This window comes from Ailuropoda melanoleuca, chromosome 6 (genome assembly GCF_002007445.2).
Source record: "Ailuropoda melanoleuca isolate Jingjing chromosome 6, ASM200744v2, whole genome shotgun sequence".
NCBI classification, from domain to species: Eukaryota; Metazoa; Chordata; class Mammalia; order Carnivora; family Ursidae; genus Ailuropoda; species Ailuropoda melanoleuca.
Window position 1 is genome coordinate 31,154,240 of NC_048223.1, and position 23,339 is coordinate 31,177,578.

Here is a 23,339-nt window from a genome sequence, read left to right on the forward strand (position 1 = left end):
TGGGGGAATTCAAGGGTGCGTAAATATGTGGGGGATATATATGGTATGCCAAGGTAGATTCACCATGAGGTGAATGGAATGTAATTTTCAAGGCTTATCCCTGGTATAGACCCATCTCCTGGGTCTGGAAGGGAGACTGGCAGTGTGGTTAGTGAGTGTCAGTCAAGTCCAAGAGTATTTAAGAAATTTTTCAGTGCCTTGAATGTCATAGCTCACCATATAAAAGAAAGTTGATAGAGGTTTTCCCAAATTTAGAGGCAACTCGGAACATTTATAGGATATCACTTAAAATGAAGGATGAAGCTAAAACTTTTTCCAAGCTATTCACAAATAAGTTACAAATTCTGATCAACAATTCTAGAGGAAAGACTGAATTATTTTTCTATTCTCTCTGTAGAAAATATTACAAAATATCATTGGAAGAGGCGATCAAAGAGTATGAAATCAAAAAAGATAGTAAAAATATTTCAGAGGTACGTCAGGCAGTTAATTAATAAAAATAATTATTTCTTTTTAAATTTTATGTTTGTGGTATTTGTAGCTTTTTAAAATTTGCAGTTTTTAAGATGGCATTTTAAATTCTAAATATTCACTTTCATGCCTGAATTTCTATTCTTACTTTTATATTCTTTTTCTTAAAGAGTGCCGCTGAAATTTAAAAGCTTCAGCTTTCGCAAGACCCGACTCTATGTTTAATGGTAGGATTTGCTTCTTGGCCTAGAAAATAAATAAAAAGGCTTCTCCTCTACCCCCACCCCCATACAGAGACTGAAGTCTGCATTGTTACATCACCAAACCCAAACTTTTTTTTTCCAGGTCTGGCTAAACCCTTGATTATTTTCCTAGTTTAGAGGTCCCATGCCAAGTAGAGAAGAAGTTGTAAATATGTAATTATCACAGAACCTTGATCTTGAATGAAACCCAGATCCGACCCTTGGTTTGAGATGAGGACTTTGCCTGGGAGAAAGGTGGTGAAGACAAAAACATGGTATATTGTCAACCGAGGTGTCTGGGTGATCTAGCCAAGTCCCTTGGCCCCGCTAGTTCTCCTTTTTTATTCTAGGTGCAGTGGCAAGAATTGGACTAGAGGAGATTTTCAGTTTCTTTCTGTCCTGAAATGTTTCATTTTGTAGCTTAATGGAGGAAGCCATTGAAGCTGACTTAAAAACATAATCCTTAACTAATCGAAGTAGAAAACTCAAAAGTGGTAACAGGTGAGAACGGACACATACCTCAAGCCTCCACTTGGAGTTTGTTGGAGATGATTACTATTGAAAAAAGAAAAAGAAACCATAGTTAGTTGGAAACTTTCCTGGCACAGGTGCCCGAGCACCCACCCTGACTGAATAGCATATTTACGTGAGCTGGCAGTTCTTCCTTGCTGAAGCAAAGGCTTACTTGGTTTTGGTGGTAATACCATTTCTCTTTCGTTAATTATGGGGTTCTCATTCTCCCTTTCCTCCGAATTGGTTGAAGTGTCTGTGAAGGTTTTTTCCTGAGGAAGAGAATTATGAAATGCTTTGCTATGTCTAGGAAAAGCAAGTCCTAAAGGAGCTTCTGTGTTTTTTGGGAAAAGAAAGGAAACTCGTCTGAATATAATTAGTCTTCTCTTGCCTTTCAAAGATTTCTCCACCACTTTTCTTAAAATATTCTCAGAAAAGACAGAATTTGCTACAGAGTGGCAGATTGCAGACTGCTTTTTTAGGCAGGGGACTAGCTATGAGCCCCATAATTGCATTTCTGTATGGCCTGCATACACCAGTTAGCACAGCAAAGGAATCTTCTAACTATTGCTTTGAATGACTCTTGTTACTACATATCACTTTCACGCTTTGTTCTCTAAAACCCATTGTATTGGGGGAAAACGATGATAAAATTTGACCTCAACTATGTGAAAAGGAAAAACAACAACTACAACAACGAGCAGTCACATTTTGCGTTCACTATTCTGGAATCCCCAAAAATCACATTGTTGTAAAATAATTTCTAACAATCTCAGCCCTTCCTGGGCACTCTTTTATTCTTACGGTTTCTATTACAGTTAATGATATAATTTGTATTGCCTCTCTTATCATCACCTATTTATTTATTCCAAGGAGCCCCAAACCAGCCAGTCTTTTCCTTTTCACTGTTTTCTGTTTTCCATCATCTCCAGCAGGCCCTGCGTGTTCTACCGTCTCACCCTTTCACGAGCCTCATTTAACACCTACCTATCATGAGTTATATCATGTGCATTGAGGTTCAAATCTGGAACTCAAGCATTCTGACCCCCAAACGATGCTTTTTTTTTTTTTAAAGATTTTGTTTATTTATTCGACAGAGATAGAGACAGCCAGTGAGAGAGGGAACACAAGCAGGGGGAGTGGGAGAGGAAGAAGCAGGCTCCCTGCGGAGGAGCCTGATGTGGGGCTTGATCCTAGAACGCTGGGATCACGCCCTGAGCCGAAGGCAGACGCTTAACGACTGAGCCACCCAGGCACCCCCCAAACGATGCTTTTATATCATCCTCTGATAACAGTAGCTGAGGATGTCCTACTACCTTGCTCCTCAAAGGGGGGGTCCAGAGACCAGCGGCATCAGCATCACTGGGAATTACAGGAAAGGCAGAATGTTGGGCGTGCTCAGAATCAGCATTTTAACAGGATCCCCAGGTGATTTGTGCAGCTATGCCCCGACGATTGAGAAGTCTGCAATAGCTCCAGTAGCATTAAAGCATTTGCCACAAAGGAATCGAAGGCTCTGCCGTGGTGTCGGGGGATCAAATCAGACTTGTTTCCATCCCTGAGGAACAGAAGGATTCCAGGGAGAGTAGCTTCTAGATTGATGAGGGTGTTTTGACTCCTCCCTAGCTCCCAGGCCCCCTTTTAACTGTATGTAACTAACACACTGAGGCTAGCAGAAGCAAACGCTCTGACAGCAAGTCAAGTCAATTAGTGAGTCAGCGTTACCCTGTCTGTTTACCCAAAACATCTTCCATGGCTCATTCCCTTGACCAACAACAGTAGATCATAGAGATCCGTTTCCCTGCATTTAACACGTTTGCTCATTAGGCATTTAATCATAGCCCGCCTTGACATTTGTAGGCCTTAATGAAGAGCTATTATACCTTGGCATTTCTTAAAGTACGTAGCACTGTGCTGTATACAAAGTATGTACCCAGTAAATGCATGAATGAATGTCAGGTTCTTCAGGACATGGTTCTACTCTTCAGCATTAAGAAAAAAAAAAAAAAAAAAAAATTTTGCCTTGAGAAACTTATTTGGTTGATGCCGAGTGAGAACTCACTCAATTTTTCTTGACTCCGTCAACATGTATTTTAGTCTGTTCTGAGAATGCCACCAATGGCTTTTTTCAGTAATTGGCATTTTATTCACCGTAAGGCAATTTTTTGCACCTCAGTTACTTTTGTCTTTAAGAATTATTGGTCTCTGGCAGTTATAGCAATCAGTTCTCACACCTCTTTCTGATTTTTTTCAAATAATTTTATTTCCTAATTTTTTTTTTCCTTTTGACATTCTAACTGTACCTGGCAAAAAACAAAACAAAAAACAGAAAAAAACTTTCCGTAGAAACCTGTGTCTCATGTTGCTGCCTTTTGCATCAAATCTCAACTTATTCATCAGAATAACTGTAAATCTTATTAGCTAGACTCTTGTAATCAGACACATTTTTACAAGAGGAACCTAGTTACATGAAATGCATAATCATTTGGTTTCGTTTTTACTCCTAAATCGTGCTACCACAACGCAAGTCTGGACTCGTGTTTTCTGTCCTCTGTGAGAAGCTCATTGGTTTCTGCCCGTGGATACCCTTCGTCCCTTTTCTCTTTAACACACATGCAGGGCCATCAGTTAAATCTTCGCCCCAGACGTCATTTTGAATTGGTGGCTTCTGGATCTTCTCTGTGGATCCTAGGTGATTGCTTACATGGCCCTTACTTTCTATTTGAGGTCAGGGGCCGGGTCAGTATCTTTGGTTCCTAAGAGGCACCGATGGGTCACAGGACCGGGTTGCTGATTCCATGCATGAGTGAGGCCAGGCCTCTCCCCCATTGCCCTTTCTGCTCTTGCGCATGCCTCAGGCCCTGGTTCCATTTGAACTAAGCGTCCTCACACATCCTTTGCTCTTCGATTTTCTAACTGGGGGCTGTTCTGCTTCTCCCAATTTTCCCATTCTTTCTCCGTGCGCTATGATATCTCCACCACGCTGAAATAATGCCTGATCAAATGCCATTTCTTTCTTGGGTCTTCAGTTAGTTATCCCAGTCAGATTTCCCTTCTTTTTCTTCTTCACCAGCCTTACTAACAGGCCTGGCTCCCACAACTCAGCTGGCTTTGGCCACCAGGCTACCTGCGGCTGTATATGTGTGCTCCTTATTATAATGAAAATTCTTGGAGGGAGAATCTTCTGTCTGGTTCTTCCCTAGCACTCACTGTGCATTCTCACTGAAATATTGTTGCTGTTTAGAATTCATTACTTTTAAAGGCCAGGGAAACTGCTTATAAATCCAAGATGGGATGATAGGAGACACACACACACACACACACACACACACATATATATACTTATATATTTATATTTATGTATTCATATATAGATTTGTATATGTGTATTTTTTTCTAGACTGTTTACCTTCTCACCACCAAGTGTGTCATCAGGGGGTTTGTCATTTATAATAAAGCCACCTTGAGGGAACCATGGGCTTGTGGGAAATTTCGAATGGTCTGAGACGTGTAAGTTGCTCTTCGCAGGGGAGGTTCCCTCTGCCTTCATCTTTAGCTTCTGTGAATTTGGGGGAGCTGCAGTCTGTGGGTGTTAAGGCCTGCTGCTTTTCCACCCGTCACAGACTGCCTTTGATTCATTTATCCTCTTGTGTGTGAATCTTTTGTAGAGGACCCAACGTGTTACGACTTCAGGCGCCAGGAAAAGTCATAAAGTAAATCCTATTATCTGACTCAGAACAATTTTTTGCCACTCCTGCCTTTCATTTTTTATGAATTGTAGGTCATCTTCCATCATTGGGATAGTTGGAGAAGGGGCAGATGAACGAAGGGGTCTGGTGCAATGGAGAGAGTCTGAAAACACCCTTCTACCCGGCTGAGGGAGGACATCCCCTATTGCAAAGATGACTTCGGGTTTTGACAGCACAGCTTCCAGACATGGCTCCTTCCCCTCTTCCAGCCAGATTGTCACTTATGGAGCCCCTCCTCCAGGGAAATTGGGGAGCTGCCCCTGACTTCATAACATTACTTAGGCATGGACTAACAATACCCTACCTGCTCTAGCTAGGGGAAAAGATGACATAAGAATTATGTCTTAATATTCTGTGGCACTTAGGGGCAGTGGTTGAACTAGAATACTCTTAGTTTGATGTATTGTTGATTAGCTTTCACAACTGCTGAGAACATTTCTCTTTCAAGATTTCGATGATGGTGTCGGTGAGGATGTTTGTGGCCATTACATAATCACTTACGCAGCACTGGGCAAAGCATTTGGTCAAACTCAAGAGTGTCTCCTGTTCCCAGTTTATTAATGAGATACTTATGGTATCTTCAGGGCCAAGGAAGGAACTAGTTTCTTAATACTTCCATTTTGCTTCTTGACTAGCTGTTGGAACTGCAGTTACTTCTGCTCCAAGCTTACTGGCTTTGTTACTTACTCCTCAAGGTATAAGTCCTTCTTAAAAGCAATTGACTACATGTTAGATGTCTGGCTTATTCATCTTCTGCCAGTCGAAACAGTTTTGTTCTTCTCTCTCTATTTTTATTCAGACATTCATCTTTAAATTCCGGGAAAGGAATCTTAACCTTGACCTCTGATACAATGTACTGTTTTTATTACGATCAGCACTTTAATAAAATTTATGTTAAAGTGAGTCATGATGAGCATTTTATAATCACATAATTATCAAATCACTATGTTGTACACATGAAGCTAATATAATATTGTATGCCAAGGGTACTGCAATTAATAATAATAATAATACTAATAAAAGAGAGTCTTTAGACGGAGCCCCTGAAAATCTTGGGAAAATCTGATTGACCCAATGTCACTTCTTCCCATGTTACACGGAATGACCGTGGAGCCCACTTTGGTCCTTTGCTCTCTGAATGGAAGTGCCTTGAAGTTAAGACCAGATGAATGGGTCCGAGGTGGTAGTTGATGGTCGTGCTGGCTGAAAGCAGCCACTTGTGTGCCTTTTATCAGCAGTGACCAGGGCTGCAGTGGAAGGTCCTGATTTTCGTGAACATTCCTGCCCACAGCCCTCTCTGGCACATATCTCTTGGGAACATATAAAACGTCCTTTGTTGTTAAAATGGCTGTTAAATGAATATGAAAAGCACAACAAACATCGTAAAAATAGTCATTTGCTGGCTTGTCCAGGCAGATAAAAAACTAGTGTCAGGAAAACAGAAAAGAACAGGGATTTGAATAACTTTATTCTTTTTGAGGCTTATGGGGGAAAGAGCGCCGGTGGGAAAAAAGTCTAGTGTGATAACTCTGAAGGAAACATGTTGACCATGTCTGGCTATAACAATTTTTTTAATAACCCCTTATGTTCATAGAGTACTTTATGTAAAGCTGTTTCACTGGATGTCATATTTAATTTTGGAAACAATTCTCTGAGTGGCTCTAATTACCCTGTTTTACAGATAATTCAGAAACAGAAGCCCAGAGAGATGAAAGCATCTGAGACATTGTAAAGCATCATAAATTTGCGTTTCTGTCATTTTGCCATTTTTTGGTCTTCGTACTCCCCTTGCTGCTTAATTTTCTTTTTTTTAAAAANTTTTTAATGATTTTTTTTATTATATTATGTTAATCACCATACAGTACATCCCCGGATTGCGATGTAAAGTTCGATGCTTCATTAGTTGTGTATAACACCCAGTGCACCATGCAATACGTGCCCTCCTTACTACCCATCACCAGACTATCCCATTCCCCCACCACCCTCCCCTCTGAAGTCTTCAGTTTGTTTCTCATAGTCCATAGTCTCTCATGTTTCATTCCCCCTTCTGATTACCCCCCTTTTCTTTATCCCTTTCTTCCCCTACCGATCATCCTAGTTCTTATGTTCCATAGATGAGAGAAATCATATGATAATTGTCTTTCTCTGCTTGACTTATTTCACTTAGCATTATCTCCTCCAGTGCCGTCCATGTTGCAGCAAATGTTGAGAATTCGTTCTTTCTGATAGCTGAGTAATATTCCATTGTATATATGGACCACAGCTTCTTAATCCAGTCATCTGTTGAAGGGCATCTCGGCTCCTTCCATGATTTGGCTATTGTGGACAATGCAGCTATGAACATTGGGGTGCATATGGCCCTTCTCTTTACTACGTCTGTATCTTTGGGGTAAACACCCAGTAGTGCAATGGCTGGGTCATAGGGTAGTTCAATTTTTAACTTTTTAAGGGACCTCCACACTGTTTTCCAGAGTGGCTGTACCAACTTGCATTCCCACCAACAATGTAGGAGGGATCCCCTTTCTCCACATCCTCTCCAACAATTGTTGTTTCTTGCCTTGTCTATCTTTGCCATTCTAACTGGCGTAAGGTGGTATCTCAGTGTGGTTTTGATTTGAATTTCCCTGATGGCTAATGATTTTGAACATTTTTTCATGTGTCTGTTAGCCATTTGTATGTCTTCATTGGAAAAGTGTCTGTTCATATCTTCTGCCCATTTTATGATTTGTTTATTTGTTTCTCGTGTATTGAGTTTGAGAAGTTCTTTGTAGATCTTGGATACCAGTCCTTTATCTGTGGTGTCCTTTGCAAATATATTCTCCCATTCCGTGGGCTGTCTCTTAGTTTTTTTGACTGTTTCCTTGGCTGTGCAGAAGCTCTTTATCCTGATAAAGTCCCATAAGTTCATTTTATCTTTTATTTCTCTTGCCTTTGGAGATGTGTCGTGAAAAAGGTTGCTCTGGCCGATGTCATAGAAGTTGTTGCCTATGTTCTCCTCTAGAATTTTGATGGATTCCTGTCTCACATTGAGGTCTTTCATCCATTTGGAGTTTATTTTTGTGTATGGTGTGAGAGAGTGGTCAAGTTTCATTCTTTTGCATGTAGCTGTCCAATTCCCAGCACCATTTATTGAAGAGACTGTCTTTTTTCCACCGGAAGTTTTTTCCTGCTTTATCAAAGATTAGTTGCCCTGCTTAATTTTCTAAGTAAACGTAAGACAAACTCTATGGTCCCATCGTGTTTGTATATTTCCGTAGCTAACTTGTAGGACAGGGGACTGTCGGGTTGATGTCAGAAGCCTTGTTCTTTGCCTCAGAAATCGGAAACCATATTTAGGACAGGAGAATTCCTTCCTTCAAGACACACTTCTCTGAGGGCTTTGTCCTCCAGTCTTACTAGAGTTCAAGCTATGTAATGAGTCATTTTTCTTTTTCTCCTTTTCTTGTGGGGCAGTTTTTCTTTTAAAACACTATGCGGTCGGCCTTCTTGAGGGTTATGTCATTCCTGCCAACAGACACAGGTTGCCATTTATAAAAGACTATGGCTGTTGCCATAGTCCTGTCGTTTTGCTCTGCTCCAGAGTTTCAAGGTCCTTCATATAATCAGGGAGAAGGGCGTCTTTACACAGGAAGGGTGTGTTTTCGCCATGTAGGCCTGGAGGTCAAGTGTCGTCTTTGGCTTCCTTTCCCAGAACTTCCTAAAGATGAATGTCTGAATAAAGATACGGAGAAGAACAAGATTGTTTTGACTGGCAGAACACAAGAAACACAGGCATCTAGTATTTATTTAAATTACTTTTATATAAAAGAACTTGTATCTTGAGGAGTAGCAAAGCCTTCTTATTTGACTGACATTTTCAAAGGCTATGGTAAAGAATCACCTTGACGAGCAGAAACTGATTCTCTTTGCCAGCCACACAAAGCTAACTGATACTCCTGCTTGCCTGCAAGTTGTTCAATAAAATGCCATTTCCCCAACAACATACAAAGAGAAGTTGAGTCATGATATCGTTTACTTCATTTGGGTTAAGGAAACACGTTAACTCAGTTCCCACAGTATGTAGTATGGACTTCTTTCTCCTCTTTTCCAGCATCATTCATCAGGATGATTTTTCCCAGTGGACTTGGGACTAAAGATTATTCTGATCCTTCTGCCTCCGTGAAAATTTCCTAGAAGAGATCAGCTTCTTTAAGGAATGACTGGGTTCGTGAATTTATATGAGAAGTGGAGAGATCTTCAAATTAGATTTCAGTGTTACCTTTTTACGTACTTCTTATTTAAAAGGGATGCCATGGTAAATCTTCTAGAAGACTGCCTTTTATACAATCCTTTAAAAAATGGTAATTTGTACATACTGTTCCCTGTTAAGGCAGATGTAATTATACTTAGAGAAATATTCAAACTTTGAACATTTCAGAGATAGTCCTTCTTCAGATCTGGTACAGATGTGGTGCTTAATATATATCTGTTAAATGGAATAAGAAAGAAAAAAAATCAGAGACGAGGAAGAGAAATTAAATTGTAGGACTATATTGGCTTAAAAGTTATTTTTTTGTGTTATATCTATTTAGCCTTGTGATTTTCTGAAGGAAAAGCTTATCCACAACTGTTAACTGTGATCCGAGGAACTATTTATCTTACTAATTTCATTGGTAGTTTATCTAAAGGGAGATACACTTTTTTACGTTGGACTTTTTTGAAGTCACTATTCATTTTGCCATGTGGGGTCAAAGCCCTTTAAAAATTCAGCTTTCTCAGGAAACCTGCTTCTCAGGTCTTCAGGCAAGTCTTCCTTCAAACTCACTGTGCCCTTGGCGATTGGCAAAGGATTTCCACCCTTGAAGAAGATAGGAATTTGTAAAACTCCTACTAAAAAATTAATCTAAAAATGACCTTCCAGGGAGAATTGGTACAATAGCAACCAAATGCCGTGGCAGCAACTATGTTGATGATCCCTGCCTCATCCCAAAGCATTATTAGAGTTTGAGTCACATAAGAAAATCATTGGGGGGGGGGCGCCACGGTGGCTCAGTCGGTTAACAGTCTGCCTTCAGCTCAGGTCATGATCTCAGGGTCCTGGGATGGAGCTCCACGTCGGGCTCCCTGCTCGGCAGGAGTCTGCTTCTCCCTCTGCCTCTGCTTGTTGTGCTCCCTCTCTTTCTCTCAAATAAATAATAATAAAAAAAAAATCTTAAGAAAAAAAAAGAAAATCACTTGGGTTGGGCTTCACCCTACCTGTATCCATTGATAAAAACGTTCTCTTATAACGCGGTTTGCGACTTAGCTAGCAACCAGGCCAACCTGGGAAACATGGTCTGTAGGCCTGCCCTCCTGTCTCTGGGACTGCCCCCTATCTCTAACCCCTGACTTTGTTCCTATTTAGTTCTTTGCTCCATACAGAATAAATCCTTTTATTTATTTTTTCCACTTCTGGCTACACATAAGAATCGTTTGGGGAGCTTTTAAAATCATCCAGTACCCCAGCCAAACCCCCGAAGGTCTGATTCATTCCCCCTGGGGCGGGGCCCTGGCATCAATATTATTTCAAAAGATCCCCAGATAGTTCTTTTGTGGAACCCAGGTTGAGGAACGCTGATGGCTACAAATGGAGAATCTGAACAGAGAGGTCAGGCTATTCACTTAATGTCCTGCAGCGAAACAGTACCATTGATTAGGGTCAGACTGCCCCATATTCTGACTCTAAATCCAGTATAACAAGTAAGAGCAAGGCTTTGTTATAGAACTGTGGGAGAATCAAAATCTCTTTCCTTCTGGAAACTGGGGCTAACTACCATCTAAAAGCCTGTCTCACAGTACAGGTGGTTGAAAATCAAGGCCAGAGAAACTGGAGCACGGTGGCGTGGATTGCAGGTGGGGGACTACCCATAGGAGCAAAGAGTTGACCTGGCTTGGACAGGCTGGGCACCCCTCCATGGTACCATCCATTGTCCATGCATCAGCAGCTGTGTCTCTGCACTTGCTTCAGGGAAACTGAGGCATAACTGGGGAAATGCCTGCTTGGGAGGCACACCCACCAGCCACACAGGAGATGTCCAGCTCTCCCAGGCCGCAGCACACTCACTGTCAGTACACTCACTGTCTTGGCCTATCCTCATGGAAGATGGCAGACACCACATCCTTGGAGAAGCCATTTTCTGAGTCCCTCTCCAGTCAGAATAACGCCTACAGCTGCTGGCAGAGGTACTGAGTTCTTTCTGAGGCCTGGGCAGACCGCCCTGGGGATGGGAGATCTTGTGGGGAGGTAGAATGCTGGGGGTGAGGAGGGCAGAAGGAGTTAACATACCATAGAGTTTCTGATAAGGGGTTGTTCGGCAGAAAGGTAATCAGACTATGGGGGCCTTACATACCAGGCCGTGTTGTGTGGGCTTAATTCTCTGAGTCACTGGCAAATGGTAAGTAGGGACACGGCATAATAGAGCCATCGCAAGGCCAGGAGTTTGTGATGTGAAGACTGTGAATGCCTTTCTTCTTTGCCCCCAGTGGTTGCCTCTGCAGTTAGCGGAGGGCAGGGGCGCCCATCGCATCCTGCCTATGCACCCGGTCGGCGCCTGAGCCCTTCTGGCTTCTGATCCCACGTGAGGGCTAGGGGTCCACCGAGAGCACCTCATGATTTTTCAAAACGACCGTTCCTTCATTGTACCGCAAAAGATATATGGGGAAGCTCTTAAGTGTCCCAGAACTTCTAATATCTCCACTTTCTCTTAGGTTCTATGTAGATCTCACTCCATACAAAGTCGTCTGCTGACTCCTCTGGAATGAGGTGTGAACAAACCAAACAAGGGCACAGATTCATTAATTCCAAGGGGATGCTTTCTTTTGCCGGGGCCTCGCTCATAGACATTTTCCTGACATGTTCACACCCCAAGTATCTCCAACATATGCTTCATACTTTTAGAAATCTGAAGAATTTAGAGTTTCAGTTGGGTAGAGCCTCAATGGAATACTTTTATTATATCTAATGCCATTTTAATGGGCTTGAGACTAGGAAGGTTGGGTTGATTGGACAACATATATAAACCATTGCAAGGAATTTACTAGAGTGGAGAACGATGCCAATAGCCCAGAACTGTGGTATTTAGGGAGCTTTTTACTTTGTAATCACCATGACAACATCGGGACAAATTCTGTACCCTCTTAGAGAGCAGCACCGTTTACTAGAACTTTCTGCAGCGGTGACAGTATCGTCTATCTGTGCCGTCCACTGTGCTAACCATTTGTCACATGTGGCTTGAAATGTGGCAGGTGCAACTAAGGAACTGAGTTTAAAACATTATTTTATTTCAGTTACACTTAAATATATGTGGCCACACGTGGCTATTGGCTACCCCAAGGGACAGAACAGTTATAGAAGATCCTTAAAATCCTCCTTCTCTTCAAGTCCTCTGAAGGAGCACAGTCAGGTAATTTCTTAGCACCTGTAGTCCTAGTGGGACCAATGACATTATTTATATCTTTCCATCCCTGTACTTGAGAACTGTAGGCTGTTTCTGTCCCGGACACATGGTTTTCTAATGTTTATGGAAATACTCTTCAGTAGTACACTTTAATTATAATACTTTGTTCTGGGAGGATCCAGCCAGGCCTCTTTTATCATCTGTGTTTTTAGTTTTAATCTTAAAAGGGCTGTAAAAATAGTATTGTCTTGCAAGAAAAAAAAAATAGGCGTTAAGTCGATGCCCATGGAGCACTAGGCATTATAAAACATTCAAACGTCTCCTGGAAATATTGGATAAAGAGGCAGGTAGAAGTCTCCAAGGAGAGAACTTGCCCTGGAGGAATGCTTTTAATTAGATTTAGCTTCCCTCAGAAGAGTCTAGCAAAGTGGCTTTCCCTGAGGGCATCGGGATTTTCCCCTGTGAATAAATTCTCTTCCCCATCAGTGGGTCATCTCTCTACTATGTTCTTCTAGAAACTCACCCTTACTTGACATGCCGTGACTTAAACCCTCCAGAAAACCTTGGAAGAGAAGCCAGTATTTTCTTCTAAAATGCTAATTTCCTTGCTTTGGGCTTATGTAGGCTTTGACTGGAAACTTAATCTGTGTGCCTCGGCTCTGCATTATGTTTCAGTCATTGAAATGGGGCTTAATAAGAATTACTTGATACCCAGGAGTCAGATGAGCCTCGCTTTTTTTTTTTTTTAAACAGTCTTTTATCTTCGGCACAGGGATTTGCATTTTGAGAGGTTGTGCCAGCTGACTTGAGCCCCCACAGGTTTCAGCTTGTTGCAAACCGAGTTTGGTCCATTCTTCTCACTTCTGGAACCTTCTGTTGCTGCCACTCATGGTTTATGGGTTTCCTGGGGAACTCTAGTCCTAGTCCCTAATTGTCTTCTGTCCCTACCTCAGCAATAAATACTACAGTCATTTCCTACATCACGCATCCCTTAAGGAGTCAGGATGCAACGTTAATTACAAAGGCCATTCAAGCCAGTAGGCAAGTCTCTTCCCCTTGGGACTTCTATTCTGGCTCTGTCCTATTTCTCCTTCCGTGTCCCTTCTAGCTTCTGATTTCAGAGCTCCCTGGAAGCTGAGGAGCCCAGGTCTTTTAGGATTTCTTCAGATGGGTGTTGCCCAATAGAACATTCTACTGTGACGGAAATGTTCTAAATCTCTTCTGGTGACACGTGGCTCCTAAGCACTTGAAAATGGCTAGTGTTACTTGAAACTGAATATGTGATTTTATTTTACTTCAGTTGTTTGTGTTTATTAATTACATTATTTAAATTTAAATTTAGAAAGCCATGTGTACTTCTGGCTACCATATTACACATATTACATATTACACATATCACACAGCACAGCGCCAGACCCTTGGCTTCAGAACAATGTGCCTCGACAGAAGCACCTTCTCTTGAGTGCCCCGTGTTCTTCCACCTTCGGGAACCAGCCCCTCTCAGGAAAGAAGCTCTCCTCACTTCTGAACTGACTTCTTTATACTGCTAATTTTGATTCACGGAAACTTGAGCTTTTTATTTTTATTTTGTCAGACGCCCCACAGACTGTTCACACTCTCCACACCTGGGTTCAACATGCCTTTTTTTTTTTTTTTCCTATTGTCTTATTTCCTCTGGGAGCATATCTTTATTCCTTGTCCAACAACTGCAAATATGCATTATTATTTGTTTTGTTTTTGTTTTTGTTTTTTTTTAAGATTTTATTTATTTATTTGACAGAGAGAGAGACAGCCAGTGAGAGAGGGAACACAAGCAGGGGGAGTGGGAGAGGAAGAAGCAGGCTCTCAGCAGAGCAGGGAACGCGATGCGGGGCTCGATCCCAGGACTCTGGGATCACGCCCTGAGCTGAAGGCAGATGCTTAATGACTGAGCCACCCAGGCGCCCCTATTATTTGTTTTTTTACAAGTAAGAATTTGTCAGAAAGGCAGATGTTTTCTCTAGGAACCTAAGAAAGGACTATGAAACATGGCATCGCAGGACAGAGGGAAATGGAAAACTGGAAACAAGTGTTTATTGTGTGCCAACTAGCACGTGCCAGGCAACGTTGAAGATTCTAGAGTATAGTAGTGAACTAAACAAAGTCCATTATGCCCAAGCTAGCAAACAGGATTCTACTAATACATAGGGGATGATGAGGGCAGGGTGAGGGGGCAGAGACTGATGATGAGTGTAATTGTAGAAAGGGTTGTCATAATCTTATCTGGAGAAGGCATCTATCTGAGGTAAGAATATTCTAGCTGGAGGGAATAGCAAGTCCAAATGTCCTAAAACCAGAGTGTGCTTGTTACCTCTTCACACCGTCTCCACATCCCCATGGTCTCTCATCTTTACTTGTCTTTTTTTTTTACATTTATAGATACACATTTTTACATTGGACTCCTCAAGACACGGAGCCAGTCAGCAACCCAATTGCTGTTGGTAAAAAGGTTAGATTCAAATGGATGAGGGACCATGCAGTGTAGTCCAGATGTGCTTTCTTGGTCACCACAAGGGCCATGCAGCATTTTAACACGTCTCGGCTCTCATTCCAGCACTAGGTAGATTCCAGCACTGGGGAGATTGAATGAATCAGATTATTTGAGTGGGGGTGGGGGACAAATCCAAGGGGCAGAAGTTCTCTGCCTGTGAGAGCTTGTACGAAAAGTCTTCTGAAGAACTAGAAGGTGTTGTCATTTTGACCTCCCAAAGACAATTCAAAACATTTCGAAGTTTGAGTTACTTATTCCTCACTTAGCCCTAGTAATGAATGTTTTTTTCGTATGCAAATATGGCTGTTCACAGAGATGGAAGGAGCCCACTGTATTCCAGTACTCAGTGGCTAGAACAAGGGAACTCGAGCTGTGGGTGTGGCTCATATTTTCTGTTTTGGAACGACTACTGGAGTCTATCTTGACTCATCCACGGCTTGTTGACAATGAAATCACCATCCTCAAGTAAATTCTCTCTTCTCACCAACTTCAGCGATATTATCACGGCATGGAAGGCGGTTGACTTTTTACTCAGTGGAGGATAGCATCTCACAAATGGCAGCTCCTCTACTTACGAAAGCGCTTTCTGCTGTTTACTGCAAATAACATTAAGGTCATGACAGTGATGAGTAATGCCCAGGAAAGGCATAAATCCGCCTCACACTTTCTCATCCAACTGCACTGTGAGAAAACAAGCAAAGTTGCCCAGTTTAAGGGCAGATTCTCAGATTTCATTTCAAATTTCCTACCCTTTGTTGTCCCTTCTTGAAGGCTTCACAATGCTTAAAACGTGTTTCTTTTTTATTTCACTTCCTCTGCTTGAAAAACATGAAGGGGAGGTTTCAAAGTGTTTGGTGTTATCTTAGAAACCAAAGTGAATCTGAATGTGCCTTTTAGTTCTCTTATGCCAACTAGGCAAGGGTAGTTTGGCTGCTACTAGTCAGTTAAAAGTCTCCCCCAATTCTTTTAGAAGTAGATCGCAGTTTTAATATGCTAAAACTATACCAGGAGTGGTTTTTACTTTTATTTCCTTAAAATTGACTGTATTTCTTCGCCTTAATTTTTACTTTAGGGAAAACCAGCCTTAAATAGATGGCATCGTAGAAGGAGCTCAATTTTGAATTTTTGGCTTTTAATTCAACATTTATTGAGCCCCTATTTGGTACAGACCCTGGGCCGAGGCTATCCACCTTGGAACAAGACAGGTGATGGTCTTACAGCCTGCTGTCGGCCAACCTCAGCAAGTTATTTTAAACACTTCCCTCTTCTGTAAAATGGAAGCAGTAATGCTAATCTTCCATAGTTACTTGTCAGACATAATCAAGGTATAGATCAAGTAATAGGATGTTTTTGTACAATCATACATGTTATTATTACTTATCGTTCAAGCTGAGCCCAGAAATGGGTTCAGAGTAAACAGAGATGTTTCTAATGCTAGAGTTGTTTTTTTAAACTGCTAAAGTGAATGTCTGTGCTCTAAACCAGAATTTCCTCCACATCCCCCATAAAATTAGAGGAAATGCCTCCAAGGGCTGTGTGGAAAGTGATCCTTTGTCATCTGACATAATTTTCCTTCCTTCCAAACTCAGGACGCACGAATATTTGTTTCTTGCAAGATAGATCAGCGGCGGTGATCAGGTTTAAACCTGAGTGTTAACAGTGGATGTGAACTTCCCAAAGTTGCAAAGAGTGGGCTTCTCGATGAGCAGGGAAAACAACACTTAAATCAGACTGCTTGATAGTCCTGAAGCCATTTTTCTTATGAGCTGAGACATAGCATCTCATCCTGTTGAACCGGGGCTTCAAGGTCAATGCTAGGCAAGTTTGGACAATTCAGCTCTCTGGACTTTTGGGGGTTGAATTGTGAGTATTTTCCAAAATGAAAGGGATTCGAAGATCATCATGTTCAGCCCACCCGTTTGGTCAGAGGATGGACACAGAGAGTGGTTGAGTAGCTTTCCGCAGAACCCCGAGCCAGCTCACGGTTCATCCAGAGCCTTCTCTGCTGCAGGCTGCTTCTCCTGTACCCAGCGTGAATTCTCCTCCAGTGGAAATTGTATGGCAATATCACATAATTAATTTTTACATGAGTAAATGGCTTCAAGGAAGAAGAGATTAAGGAATATTGCTTTCCATATATCCGAATGGCACAGAACGCTTCTTAACTAGATCCTTAAAAAATGTAGTCCAATTGTTGCTCAGATTCTTCTCCGACTTTCTCATCAGCTGCGAATCACATTGTACTGGTTTTATTTCCATGAGCAAGAAGGCCAAACATAACTTCATTTCAACATTTTAGAATTCCATAATCTTCAGGCGCCTCGGTGCCTCCCCATGTCTGCTTGTCAAACTCACTAATTTTATTAGCCTGTTGCCAGATAACACACGACGCGCCTCAAAGCCAAGGCGGGTCAGCTCTCCCTGGTCAATGTTGTGCAAGAGTCAGCAGAAGATTCGAAAATCCAACTCGATCCTCAAGTTACTGCCTATTTGCAGACCTAAGCTGCTTATGAACAATATTTTAAGCCAGCTGCTGTGGCTCTAGAAGGGTGTTTAAAGACCCCGGGCACTCTTGGGAACTTGAATATCATAGTGGTTGATTCCATTATATCTCTTTGAAAGCTTTGGAGTGTGGTGGTAACAGAAAGTTACTATATTTCAGTTCGCCTATTTACTCAAATTTCCTGAAATATTTTGTGGAAGTCATCAAACTGCTGCATTCCGTTGATGAGTAGGAATAGAGCTACCAAACTCTTAATTATCTTGTCATGCCTTTCCTGTAATTTTCTTTTGCGAGAGAGCGTTGCATGCCATGTTACTTTTCTTTTTTTTTTAAAAAAAGATTTTATTTATTCATTTGAGAGAGAGAGAGAGAGACAGCCAGTGAGAGAGGGAACATAAGCAGGGGGAGTGGGAGAGGAAGAAGCAGGCTCCCAGGGGAGGAGCCTGATGCGGGGCTTGATCCCAGAACGCTGGGATCACGCTCTGAGCCGAAGGCAGACGCTTAACGACTGAGCCACCCAGGCGCCACCCGTGTTACTTTTCTAACCAGAGTGCTTGTGTGGCACTTTTTATTGTCCAGATGATTTTCACATGGACTTCAAGCATGCTCTCTCTTCATCGTGACCCTAGAAAGTACCATTTCAAAGATAAGAAATGGGGCTTCCAAGAGGTTAAGTGGTTTGCCTCGGGTCCCACGGCTCTAATTAACAGCAGAACTTGAAGTCCAAAGTCTTTGACTTTAAAACCGTTGGACTTCACCAAGCTGCTTGCATTATATATGTCTCCCCAAATAAGTGAAATAATTACAAGGAACCAAAGCACTTTTCTAAGAAACATGCTGCTCCCCTGTCCCACCTGCCCCCCTCTCCCAACTCCTTCTGGCTACACTCCCGTGTCTTTGCCTCCTGTTGGAGGGAATGTAAAGTTCTGCTCGGGAACCTTCACATGGGGATGGCTATGCACTGCTAGTATCAGGAGGGCTGAGGGTTTTCTGTGACCCGTGACTTTGTTTCTCATTAGCTGTCTCTCATTGACCTCGGATAGTTATTTCACCTCTTTGACCCTTAATTTCCCCATCGATAAAATGGCGATGACAAAATCATATGGTGGTCGTGATGAGTAAATGAAATGATCGTTACAACACTTGGTATTGGACTAGGCATTTGGTCTGGATTCAATAGATGGTGTAGAAATAACTATTATTATTACTATTATTATTATCCCATGTAGATCTGATTTCTAAAGTAGAAAATTTTCCTTTTCCTTGAACTGAAATGTGAGTGTCCACATTAGTGAATCAAATACATATTGGAAAATATCCATATTAGAGAGTTATACATGAATTTTTGCATTCTGGTTAAACTTCCAATACTGGAAGAGAGAACTGAATGGACATGTTAAAGAATCATTAATGGTAAAAATTCAGATGGCCACAGGGGCCGGACAAGGGATAGGAGATGCGAGGGAGTAGCAGGGAGTGCAAACGTACGGGTCGTCGTGTCACCTGAAGAGCCCACTGCCCCTTGCCAGCAGACTGCAGCCTGTTGTCAGGGGACCCTGTAGGCCTGCTGCTGCCACTTCTTTTTATTTTCTTAACTGGAGTTGGAAATCTAGCTTTTCATGTGAAATTTCCTCATTTCTAAACTTGGGTCACATGTTCAAAAGAAAAAAGTTTAGGCCAAACAGAGCACATCTGGGGACTGTACATGGCTCATGCAGTCCCTGTTCCAGTGTCTCCCAGCCTCGTCCCCTCCCAGGTTACTTGGTGGTCAGAAACCAAGCCTCTGGGACCCCACCCCTTCAAGAAGTACTTCGCCTGAGTGCTATTCTATTCCGCGCCTTTTTCCAGAGCGGGAATATGGGAATCATCTGCTTTGACCAGTATTTTCACATGCTTAATACAACTGTCATTGAAAAACCTCTCAGGCACCAAGCACGCACCAGGGTGCTGCAGCACATTGTGAAGAGAAGGGGAGAAAGCCTCTACAGAGAAATTTCTAAATGAACATCCCGATCTCACGGGAAAATGATATGCAGGCCAGATGCCTTGCTTCGTGGAAGCAAATGGCTCATCTCAAGTGCCTATTTTTCTGATTCTCTAATATCTCTTACCTTAAAAAAAAAAAAAAAAAAACTTCCCAGATTTTCTATTAGTTTTGGAATTTGGCATTAGTTTGCCTCAGCACTTCAAGATAAAGTATTGTTTAAATCTTAAATGAATAACTTCATTAAAAAGCACATCTTCATGAAGAGCCTTTCCGCTTCCAAGGTTCTTTCGATAAAAATCATTTTTGTGCATTTTTTTTTTTTTTTTTGGTTCCCTGCAGGAGCGTCAGCATCTTGAGGAAAAAGGATTATGTCTTATACTATCCGCCCTTGCCATCACAGTTGAGTATGAGGCCACTCACAGAGCAGACACGTAACGCATGTTGGTTTATGTCGGCTAATTTTTCTGGTAACAAATTATTTGAGCTGAATTGGAATGCGATAGCACTCCGTAAATCGTGTGCTCCTTATCTTGCCTCTATCGGGCTATTTACCAGCACTGTTTCAACGGTCACCAAGGAGTTAGTTAATCATATTGACTTGCAGTAATCTCGGTCTTTTTGCTTGTTGCTACAGTATACCATTCAAGTTGTATCAACTCAGAATTGTTTTCTCGGTTACTTTTTTTGAGTTTACTCAATTATTTTATATAAAGTACCAACCTGCATTTCCCAAGCACTTCCCAGCAGAAAAACAGTTATTATTTTGACAGTATGTGAAATAGTGCCAAATTGAACTTCTTTGCTTGGTGCAGTATCCCATTTGTATTGATGTGGCTGAATTTTTTCAACTTGTTTCCTCTTCTCCTCGGCCCCAGCCCCTGCATGCTCCCGGTGTTGGCTCATCTCAAAGTCTTTACGGCGAAGTTTTGCCAGATAAACACACCGTGAAAATCAGCTCTCTCAATGATAAACTAAAACTGTCACGTATGGACGGTGGTATTTGTTGCCAACTGCTCACCCCTGCCCAGCTTTCTGGGGGCTGTTTTTGTACTAGATCCATATTAAAGACGAAGGAGGATGATTGAGAGAGCTAAAAGTTTTTCAGCTCTTTGAATATGGCGAAAATGCTAGTATTCTGAAATACTGCCTTTGGCAATAATATAGATATTTCCATCTGCAAGAGTCATTTCAAATGTTTGGGTTTTGTCACCTGATATATGACCTGATTCTGGGACATATATCCCAAAAAAAAGAAAGCAAATTCAGCAAGTGTTGGGAGAACTCAAGCTGCACTTCATCCTCAGCGATCCAAGAAATTCAGGGCTAAGCAAGAAAACAGAGTGTGTATATTGGGAGCTATTTGGAGCTCTAGGGGCTGGGGAGTGTTCAATTGAGAAGTTTGCAATTGAAACCCCAGCTCAGTTATTTTATGTTTGTCTCTAGAAAATGCCAATTACTTTTCCATTCAGGTACAGCTTGTTTTATTCTATATATGGCTTTTAAAAATTTCCTTGCTTATCAAATCTTAAAAATCCTCTTTTAAAGACACAGTCAAGTTTTCCATTTAAAGTACCCTTTTGGATGAATCCCTTTGAAATGTACCTTAATCTTTTAATTTACTTGTTTGCTGAGTACAAATTTCTATGTTTGTTTACGCAGTTTCCTTAAAGCAATCCATAGTGAGCAACTCAACTCATTTTAGCCAAAAAGGCTAAATTCCTCAGTTGAAGGAGTCAAAGACAGAGGAAACACACACACACACACACACACACACACACACACACACACACCCCTCCTCTCCAATTCATTCTCAGTTACCTATGTTTGAGTGAAGTTTATTAGGATGGTTGACAGCTGTCCAGAGTCATTAGTTTATTTGCCAGCCCCCGACTTTTGAGTTTTTCAACCAGGCCTTGAGTTTATTCTGTTCATTTCTTGAGTAGAATATTTCTGTTATGAGAGTAGGTGGGCAAAATCTGAGATTCTGTTGTTGGCCCTTGTGCTTCTGCGGGGACTTAATCTCTGCCTTCTCAACTCTCCTTGCCTTTGTACATCTCATTGGGGTCAAGCCAGTCGTATGACCAGCGTACACACCAGAACATCCGTATGCCCCCCAGCCTTCCCATCTGTAAAATGCAGGAAGCCTATTTGTTGGATGATTTTCTGTTCAGAGATCTCGTCTCTGCATGCCTCATTCTGCTCAGCCTCTCCTGGTTTGAGCAATGTTCTCAGTTCAGAGTGCCCATTTTGTCCTTCCCCTGCCTCTCAAAGCCACCCATTCTTCAAGGACAGGCTCCTCCTTGAAACTGGGTGTCCCTGTAGCAGCTCTCTCTCCTTTCCTGACCTCATGCTTGCATGTAAAGGCAAGTAGCTTACATTTGATAATTCTGCTTCTCCAACTAGAATGTAAGCTGCAAGAGGGGCGGGGACCAAGCTGAGGTGTGTTTTAAATCTCTTACTCTGTGGAGAATATCCCAGACCCTTGACAAGTCCTTAACTGTTGACCATGTGGCAGGCAATTTTGGTGTGAAAATATCTTTTCTATTAGGTTTTGACTGGAATGATTTTTCAGCCATTTCAAAAAGAGGTTTTAGAGTATTGATTAGGTCATCCTTGGGAGGTTTTTAAAAAGTGTTATTATTACAGAACATTTGCATGAAGAGAGGAATTGTGTTCAGGCTACTTTTCTCTATTTCTCTCCCCCTGGTCTCCAGGTTAACTCCGTGATGGCTTCATACTGATCCTGCTGCCCCAGAGACCATGTGGGACCCTCACTTGAAGGAAAGCCCACCTCCCCTGCTCTCGAGATGTTTATAATTACTTAGACAATGAGGGTTCAAACTCTTTTAAAACTAAGAAAGAACATACTACATTGTGTTAGAATTTCCAGGTATGCCATAGAGAAGAAAGTATTCCTGAAGTATCTTTTGACTTAATCGCGAGGTGTTTTTTGTTTGCTTATAGTAATTGGCCAAAGTATTTCAGTCACTTGGAAATATCTTCCTTTCGTGAAGAATCATGAAGGGACTCCTCTGAGGCTGATTGACTTGCTGCTTTGTTCTGGAGGGGAGGACGTGTGTGACGGGCCCATACACTTGTCCCACCTGGTCTCGGGGGCCATGGTGTGTTTGTTGCCAGCATCATAGACCATGGCGGCTGTCTGCCAGATGGTTGCCTCAGTGTCTGACTCTGAAATGCCAACTGCAATTAAAAACCTTCTTTCAGAGAACAAGTCTTTCAATTCTGGGTCCATATGGTGATCAGAGCCTCTGGGCCTGTGATCGTTTAAGAGGCCAGACTCAAGAGAAAAGCAGATGGAAAGAACTGTAAGATGAAACAGGCCTGTAAAAAAAGGTGAGGAATAGTATTTAATTTTGCTGGATCCAGCATGAGGGGAGAAAGGGAAATAATGGCCAGTCAAAAACTGGGGTCCCGCCTTCCCACTTAACACATGAACCAGCAGCATGGACATCACCCAGGAATGGTCTCAACTCCTACCTGTAATGCTGTTTAATGAGGCCTTGGCCAGGTTACAGGACCGAGTTCTTCCATTAAACATTAACCTGGGTGTTGCTGTGAAGGTCCTTTGCAGATGTGATTAACAACTGCAATCGGTTGACTTAAAGTAAAGGAAGCTACCCCCAGTGATGTGACTGGGCCTCTTCCAATCACTTGGAAGGCCTTGGGAGCAGAAAGGTCCCCCCCCCCACCCGGAGAAGACATTTCTGTCCAACACTGCCGCATTCATTCCTGCCCGAGTTTCCAGCCTTCTGGCCTGCCCTATAAATTTCAGACTGGCCAGCCCCCCTATTGCATGAGCCAATACACTACCCCACACCTGTGAGTTAAACGTATTCCCAAAAGCTTTGTGTCCCTCTTAACATCTGAGAAGTACGGCTGAGAAACATACTGAGTTCTGTTCTCCAGTCACC

The 23,339-nt window shown here is 42.1% G+C and overlaps 1 protein-coding gene across 3 annotated transcripts in view; it reads left to right on the forward strand.

Moving 5' to 3' along the window:
• TGFBR2 (transforming growth factor beta receptor 2) overlaps positions 1-23,339 on the forward strand; it is a 91,123-nt gene that overhangs the window by 8,322 nt on the left and 59,462 nt on the right. The window contains exon 2 of one of the 3 annotated variants that reach the window (XM_034662118.1): positions 16,507-16,973. The exons of 1 other annotated variant lie outside the window; for it this stretch is intronic. In XM_034662118.1, coding sequence (XP_034518009.1) covers positions 16,820-16,973 — 154 coding nt within the window. In that variant the 5' untranslated portion in view covers positions 16,507-16,819. Of the gene's footprint in view, positions 1-16,506; positions 16,974-21,220; positions 22,298-23,339 lie in introns of those variants that run through there. One more of the 3 variants, XM_034662121.1, reaches the window with a different exon arrangement.